Below are 8018 nucleotides of genomic sequence, written 5' to 3'. Positions count from 1 at the left end.
CACTTCCGGCTTCCTCCACCTCCGACCCCGCCTCCTCCGGCTCCCCGCCCCGTTCCCAGCGCGCGACACAGCCCGGGCGCGCCGCCGGCTCCCTGCGCAAGGCCTCATGGGACTGGTAGTTCCAGGCCGTGCCGCGATGCTTTTCGTTGGAGGTGGGGCCGTGGTTGGGGGAGTGGGGTGGGGAAAGGACGACTACAACTCCCAGAAGGCAGCGCAGCCGAAGCAGCGGGCGCTTCGTTTCCAGGGTGGACCCTGGCAGTCGGGCGCGAGGGGGTTTGCTCTGTGAGAACCGCAGTCGGAGCGGCTGGCTCTGCTCATTTTTGTCTCCTCCTGCGCCGGGCAGCCATGAAGGACTCGCTGGTGCTGCTTAGCCGTATCCTGGCGCACCCGGACTCCCGCTGCTGGTTCCTGGCCTGGAACCCCGCGGGAACCTTGCTGGCCTCGTGCGGTGGTGACCGCAGCGTCCGAATCTGGGGCAGGGAGGGTAAGCCCCGATCCGGCTGCACGACCCCTGCCGCCAAGGGGTCTCCTTGCGCTTGATGTGGGTGCCAGTCTCTGGGAGTACGCAGCCTGCGGGGCAGGCAGACCCTGGACGAGGGTCACGGGCCGAGGGAGAGGATGGAGGGGTTCTCTTCGAGTTGAACCTTAGCCACTTTGAGAATGGGTTTTCCGGTGAAGGAGTCAGCAACTACTAGAAGCTAAAATGTCCTGTTCCTCTTCTGAGTGAAGTGAAGTCGCTCAGTCGTGTCCGACTCTTTGCGACCCCATGGACTGTAGCCTACCAGGCTCCTCTGTCCATGGGATTTTCCAGGCAAGAGTGCTGGAGTGGATTGCCATTTCCTTCTCCAATAGAGAGAGTCAATAGAGAGACTGAAACTGTTAGGGAAATTGTGATAGTTGCTGAGGCAGGAAAATGAGAAGAGAAGGAAGAAAGTAGGCTTCAAAATAATTTGCAACAGTTGAAGAAGTTTAAATTTTATCCCAAGGGCATTTACCAGGTGGCGACTGCCAACACAAGAGAGGCCAGTTGGATCCCTGGGTCAGGAAGATCCCTTGAAGGCGGGAATGGCTACCCACTCCAGTATTCTTGCCTGGAAAATGCCATGGACAGAGGAGCCTGGCAGGCTATGGTCCATGGGGTCGCAAAGAGTGAGAGGTGACTGAAGTGACAGGGCGGTCGCGCGCGCACGCACACACACATGCATGTAGGTGCTCTTAACAATTTTAAATCAGGAGGGTGATTCCTCAGATTTGTTTCAGAAGGATGCCTCCAGCTTTCTGTAACTTTACTGAGCTCCGCCCCCCAGCCTGGCTCTGATGCTGGACCCTATTACCCAATGGCATGGCTCTTGCTTCAGTACATTCTTGTGGACCCAGCTCCAGAACCTGACCTGTCCTCTGTTTTTAGGTGACAGCTGGGTCTGCAAATCTGTCCTTTGTGAAGGCCACCAGCGCACCGTGCGGAAGGTGGCCTGGTCTCCATGCGGAAATTACCTGGCCTCGGCCAGCTTTGATGCCACCACTTGCATTTGGAAGAAGAATGAGGATGACTTTGAGGTAAATAGATGGGACCAGGATTGTTGCCTGTTTGATCCCCAGGGCTGGTTTAGGAACTTTTTTTATTCTAGTGTTTGTTTTATTTTTGGCTGTGCTGAGTCTCCGCTGCTTTGCGTGGGTTTTCTCCAGTTGTGGCAAGTGCAGGCTACTCTTTGTTGCGGTGCATGGGCTTCCTGTAGTGGCTTCTCTTGTTCTGGAGTGAAGGCTGCAGAGCTCCTGGGCTTCAGTAGTTGTGGTGGACGGGCTTAGTTGCTCCAGGGCGTGCAGAGTCTTCCTGGGGACCAGTGTTGGAACCTGTGTGCGTTGGACTGGCAGTTTGATTCTTAACCACTGGACCACCAGGGATGTTCCTGGTTTAGGAACCTGAGCCAGCCTGGGTCAGTGGGACTGGACTTGCAAGGACCACAGGGGTCTTAGCTGGCACTGATTCCTGTTCCTCTTCACTGTTCGCAGTGTGTAACCACTCTGGAGGGCCATGAAAATGAGGTCAAATCAGTGGCCTGGGCTCCGTCTGGCAACCTCCTTGCCACCTGCAGCCGAGACAAGAGTGTGTGGGTCTGGGAAGGTGAGTCCAGATCCCTCCTGGTGCACTGGAGAGCCTGCCACCCGATCTCTGCACCCCGCCCTGTGTCCCTGACGGTCAGCTTGTGTGCCCCCTTCTTTTCTCCTCCACAGTTGATGAAGAGGATGAGTATGAATGTGTCAGTGTCCTCAACTCCCACACACAGGATGTCAAGCATGTGGTTTGGCACCCGAGCCAGGAGGTAAGAGCCGGGTATCTTGGTGGGAAGTAATATAATGTGGAGGGTTGTACCCAGCCGCCTTCTGCTCTTCAGCCTCAACCTGGCTTTCCCAGGAATCTCTGTCTGTGACCAGAAGATGTCAGTGAGTCCCTTTATAAAAGCACATCCCTGGGACTGTCCTGTCCCGGGAGGGAGAAGTCTCGGAACCGAAGACACTCCCAGGCCCTACACACACATACTGTGCTGTCCTTGGCCTCCCCCACAGCTGCTGGCCTCCGCCAGCTATGACGACACAGTGAAGCTCTACCGGGAGGAAGAGGATGACTGGGTGTGCTGCGCCACCCTCGAAGGCCACGAGTCCACCGTGTGGAGCTTGGCCTTTGACCCCAGTGGCCAGCGCCTGGCGTCTTGCAGTGACGACCGCACCGTGCGCATCTGGCACCAGTATCTTCCAGGCAACGAGCAAGGTGAGGGCCCAGCCTAGGACCCATCTCTGCTGAGGGGCTGAGACACATGGATGAGTCACAGAAAGCGGGGCCCTTCATAAATGTGCATGGGAGGGCTCCAGGGAGAGTGCTGGAAGAGTCCAGAGAGGCTCTGGGGAAGGGGGGCCGTTTCATCCAGACTGAAAGGAATTTTTAACATAAGAAGAGACTTCTGTGACTTCCGCTGGTTAAGACTCCATGCTTCCAATGCAGGGGGCACTGGTTTGATCCCTGGTCAGGGAACTAAGCTCCCAGACATAGCCACAAAACAAAAAAAGGAAATTCTAGATGCAAAGACGACCACGTGAGCAAAGGCATTGAAAGTAAAGGCGGCCTAGGTTTACACCAGGAACAGGGATTTTCTTAGGGTAGATGGAGCATAGGGCATAAGGAGTTTGGAGAGAAATAAGGTAGGTTGGGCTGGGTAGCTGATGTTTAGTCACTAAGTCGTGTCTGACTCTTTGCAACTCAATGAACTGTAGCACATGAGACTTCCCTGTCCTTCACCATCTCCCAGAGCTTGCTGAAACTCATGTCCATTGAGTCAAGTGATGCCATCCAGCCATCTCATCCTCTGTCGTCCCCTTCTCCTCCTGCCCTCAGTCTTTCCCAGTGTCAGGGTCTTTTCCAGCAAGTCAGTTCTTCACCTCAGGTGGCCAAAATACTGGAGCTTCACCTTTAGCATCAGTCTTTCCAATGACCATTCAGGGTTGATTTCCTTGAGGATTGACTGGTTAGATCTCCTTGCTATCCAAAGGACTCTCAAGAGTCTTCTCCAAAAAGGCAGGATAAGTTGTCAGACATAGTCTGTAGCAAAAGGGATTTTGAGGAGCAGGACGTCTCCTTCTCAGAATCCTGCTGTGAAAATGCCAGTCTGGCTGCAGTGTCTAAGGCAGATCAGGGCGTATGGGGACAGAGGAGTGAGCATGAGGCCTCAGATGTGCGGATGGGGGAGGGAAAGTTAGGGTCTCCGCTGCGGTGGGGCAGGTTCTGCCTGAGGTGCCCAGGGCATGGATACGCCCAAGGCTCAAGAGAAGTCTGTCACACAGGGGTGGCGTGCAGCGGCTCCGAGGCCAGCTGGAAGTGTGTCTGCACCTTGTCAGGCTTCCACTCCAGGACCATTTATGATGTCGCTTGGTAAGACCTCCACCCTACCCAACCATTCTAGAGATTTTCGAGAAGTCAGGGCGCTCTTTCATCTTTGGGAATACATGGGGATATAGAGCAGCCACCCTCATGTCATCAGATCAGGCTAGACTGTCTCCATGCTGGTTTAGCACTGGCTGGCCCAGGGTTCACAGGAACAGGGGACAGACTTAGACCCAGGCTGAGGGTAGCTCCATACCATCCACAGCATCAAACCATCCAGAAATATGTATTCTTGAAACTGTGGCTTCATGGCTGGGGTTTTATGGTTTGGTAACACAGCTTCTACCTTAGGGAGTCTAGGAAAGCCAGACCGTTCACATAGGAAAATCGGTCAGAGGGCAGTTCTTGCCCTGAGAATCTGTCCTTAGGAAATAACCCTAAATAACTGAAAAAGTTGACGTGCATCTAAGTTTTACTTATACTGTCAAACATTTGGAAATAGCAAAAATGGACTCAAGTAAAAGTATGGTAAATTTAAGTGACCTGTTGTATCAGTTTAAAAAAACGGTCAGGAATACTTGATGTCAGGGCAACTGCTTGTGCCAAGTGAGAAAAGTACAGTTCAGTTCTATGTAGGTTTTTAGGTTAATGACGTGGAAAGAAACCTAGATGGCAGTACTTGAAGCTTGGGGTGATGTTTGCAGCTACATGTTTGTTAGAGAGGCTCTAGGCTGAGACTTGCAGCTGTGTCCGCGAGTTTGGGACTAGAACCAGCCCCTCGCCCCTGACTTGCCAGGTGGGGAGGGAGGAGCCACCTGCACGCTCACGGACGCACCTGTTCCCCCCACCCCCCAGGTGTCAGCTGACAGGGGCCCTGGCTACCGCCTGTGGGGATGATGCCATCCGAGTGTTTGAGGAGGATCCCGGCTCAGACCCGCAGCAGCCCACCTTCTCCATGACAGCCCACGTGCCTCAGGCCCACTCCCAGGATGTCAACTGCGTGGCCTGGAACCCCAAGGAACGGGGGCTTCTGGCCTCCTGCAGTGACGATGGAGAGTTGGCCTTCTGGAAGTATCAGCCGTCTGAAGGCATCTGAGCCACTTTGGCTTTGGACAGAATTGTGCTTCCCCGGAAAATGTCCTCAGACTTCCCCAGCCCCCGAGAGGGCCAGGAGGGGCTTCCTTGCCCTTGCTTTATTTGGCCCTCCTGCATTCAGACTTGGGGAGAGGCCCAGGGCCACCGGACCACTCAGACTCTTCCCCTCCTTCACACGGAGCCCCTTGTAAAGAGCTGCAGAGCATCTGTGCGTTGCACTTCAGATTTTGCTTTAGGGCAGTGTTCAATCTGAGAGCAGAGGTTAAGTATACTATTTATAATCATCATATCTTTATGTAGGAGGGATGCAGCTCAGCCCTTTCTGAGACTATAAGCTTTATACAAATAATCCGAGTCCCAAGTCCTATTTTATGTTATAGGGACATTCACAATTTAAAAGAATTTCATGGTGAGTCCTTCTCTGAAGTAGGCCCTGTCTTCCCATTTTCTGGGTAAATCCTTGAATTTAAGACATGCAATCAATACTGAAATTAATTCCTTAATGTAGGTTTGTTAGAATAAGAGACCCCTGTGCTTTCCCTTAGAAACCCTTGCATACCTTCTGTGCCAGGTGCTGTGATGACAGCGAGGGAGTGCTGAGAAATAAATGGAGAGGATGTGAACCCTAGCAGGGAGTTACTGTTGGCCACAGGTCATACATTCTTAGTGGGGGGGTGAGGGGCAAAAAAATCCTAAAGGGACAGTATGTGCCCTCTCAAGAACCACAGTACCTAAATACTCTGTGGTCTGTCCTGTTAGATTTCCATAGTGGGGGTGAGTGGTAAGCAGCAGCCCCTTAGGGAAATAATGCTGAAGAGAGGTAGAGAAACACGGGCACAGGCCGGGGGCACTGGGGTCTCAGGCTGTCCTTGGACAGGCACGGCCAAATGGGTTTGACTTGAGGACCATCCTCAAGGCCATGGCCTTCAGTTCAGTTTTATACCACAGAAATCATGACCTTAGATTTTGAAGACAGCTGGGGCAGTATCTAGAGCTGTGGTTCTCGAGATGTGCCTGCCACTGGGCTTCCCTAGAGTGCTTCAGGGCAGGCAGAGAGCTCAGCACCTCCGGAGCAAGGGGATGGCACCAGATGCTGCAGTCGCGTCTCCACGCCTTGCCCTCAGTGAGAATACTGCCGACTCCGCTGAGAAGCCTCCCCAGTAGAACCAGCACGAATGAACTGCATTAGATGCCCCGCCTTGGGCATACAGCACTATCGGAAGCCGGTGTGCAGCGGCCGTGTTGCACGCAGAGGCAGGCTGTCCTGAGGAAAGCAGCTGTGCAGTTGCGCGCTCCATCAGCCGTGTCCACGGCGTAACCGTTTCTCCTTGGAAGAACTAGCAAACTAGTGCTTAGACTTGGCTATTTGGGAGACATTTTCTGGGAAATGAATGGAATGAGCCTGTCACTTCACGGGAAACTGATGGTGTTGCCAATGATAAAACAAGCTTTCCAGCAAAAATTCAAATTTGTGAAAACTCCTATTGACATCAGGAGCTTGACATCTTCTCGATGCTTAGGCTTTTCTGCGGGGATTGGTGGTGATAGGAACACATGATTTATGATGAAGTGTATTAACATTTGAAAGATTTGCATAATTTTGTGAATGAGCATTTTCCAAATGACTAAGGCATGTTACAAAGACACTCATGGGCAAGACTCATTAGAAGTGTAAGAGAGGCAAGTGGGTTTTAATGCAAGGTGTTGCTCTTGAGAAGTATGCTCACTGATAAGGTTTCATGCCCACATCACCTTTAAGAGACTACCACCTGTGTAGTGACCTAGTTATCTCATAGCCCCTATTACCTGAGAAGCCTATTTAGAAACTTCTTCCAACTTCCTACCTATGTGAAGTCAGCTTTACATCAATTCACACAACAGGTTTTGGAAACAGCTGTGAGAATCCAACTGTCTTATTAAGCTGGACATGAGAGAGACTTACAAAAATGTAAAATGCTGTTCTTCTCCCCGAATTTGTTTTCGAAGTTGTTCTTCATAAAATGTTAACATAATTAAGTTAGTTATTTTAAAATGCGTTTACTCTAGTAAATAAACATCAGTGGCTATAACCCAAATGATAAAAGCTGTTTGGTTCATTTTTGTAGTGTAGAGGGGTCCTAAGCCTAGAAAATTGCCAACCTAGGGAAATTACCCATCAGAATCATCTTCCAGTTTTATGCACATTTATTCCTAAAAAGGGGCTTTTCAGGTGGCACAGTGGTAAAGAATACACCGGCCAATGCAGGAATTGTGGGTTTGATCCCTGGGTTGGGGGAGGAAATGGCTGCTGCTGCTGCTACATCACTTCAGTCGTGTCCAACTCTGTGCGACCCCATAGACGGCTGCCCACCAGGCTCCCCGTCTCTGGGATTCTCCAGGCAAGAACACTGGAGTGGGTTCCCATTTCCTTCTCCGATGCATGAAAGTGAAAAGTGAAAGTGAAGTCGCTCAGTCATGTCCAACTCTTCGCGACCCCATGCACTGCAGCCCTACCAGGCTCCTCTGTCCATGGGATTCTCCAGGCAAGAGTACTGGAGTGGGTTGCCATTGCCTTCTCCAGGAAATGGCTACCCACTCCAGTTTACTTGCCTGGAGAATTTCATGGAGAGGAGCCTGGAGAGCTACAGTCCATGGGGTCACAAGGAATCAGACACGACTTAACACACACAAAACAATATTCCCAGAAAACAACAGAAGGCAAGAATCTGAGAAGAAAATTTATAGATCTGAATCTTGCAACTGCTTTAAGCACCCAGCCGGTACTGCCTCCTTATGGGAGGGGACACTGCCGATCTTGAGAAAGCGCTAACCTGTTGGTTTCCACCAAAGTTCAGTGTTAGCTCTGCAACGACGCTGACCCAGAAGGGCCCACAGGCAGTCCTGACAGCACAGGGCACCAACACTGCCCTCTGCTGGCTGAACGGGTGCAGCCCAACTGAAGAGCAGCCTCGGCCTTGAACTGGCGTTCACTCTTAAGCAAGCTCACAGGCTGAAAAACCAATCCTTCGATTGGGGAAAGGACACTTTTAATTTGGAATCACTGCAAAGA

At 51.8% G+C, this 8018-nt stretch overlaps 1 protein-coding gene across 1 annotated transcript; it reads left to right on the top strand.

Moving 5' to 3' along the window:
• Positions 1–267: 267 nt before the first annotated feature.
• CIAO1 (cytosolic iron-sulfur assembly component 1) lies at positions 268–7010 on the top strand. Its single transcript, XM_068975254.1, has 7 exons — positions 268–484; positions 1409–1557; positions 2011–2122; positions 2233–2321; positions 2566–2767; positions 3835–3922; positions 4730–7010. Exons 1-7 carry the CDS (start codon positions 346–348, stop codon positions 4968–4970), a joined length of 1020 nt encoding a protein of 339 aa, XP_068831355.1. The 5' UTR covers positions 268–345; the 3' UTR covers positions 4971–7010.
• The last annotated feature ends 1008 nt before the right edge of the window (positions 7011–8018 follow it).

This window comes from Capricornis sumatraensis, chromosome 1 (assembly GCF_032405125.1).
Source record: "Capricornis sumatraensis isolate serow.1 chromosome 1, serow.2, whole genome shotgun sequence".
Lineage (NCBI taxonomy): Eukaryota > Metazoa > Chordata > Mammalia > Artiodactyla > Bovidae > Capricornis > Capricornis sumatraensis.
Note: the sequence above shows the minus strand (reverse complement) of the source record. Positions and strands in the feature narration are given on the sequence as shown.

What these genes read in the sequence shown, in the direction of transcription:
- CIAO1 (XM_068975254.1), top strand. Translation starts at nt 346, where the DNA reads ATGAAGGACTCGCTGGTGCTGCTTAGCCGTATCCTGGCGCACCCGGAC. An exon ending in AGAATGAGGATGACTTTGAG is followed by an intron (nt 1,558 to 2,010) that starts GTAAATAGATGG and finishes CACTGTTCGCAG; the next exon opens with TGTGTAACCACTCTGGAGGG. An exon ending in TTTGGCACCCGAGCCAGGAG is followed by an intron (nt 2,322 to 2,565) that starts GTAAGAGCCGGG and finishes CCTCCCCCACAG; the next exon opens with CTGCTGGCCTCCGCCAGCTA.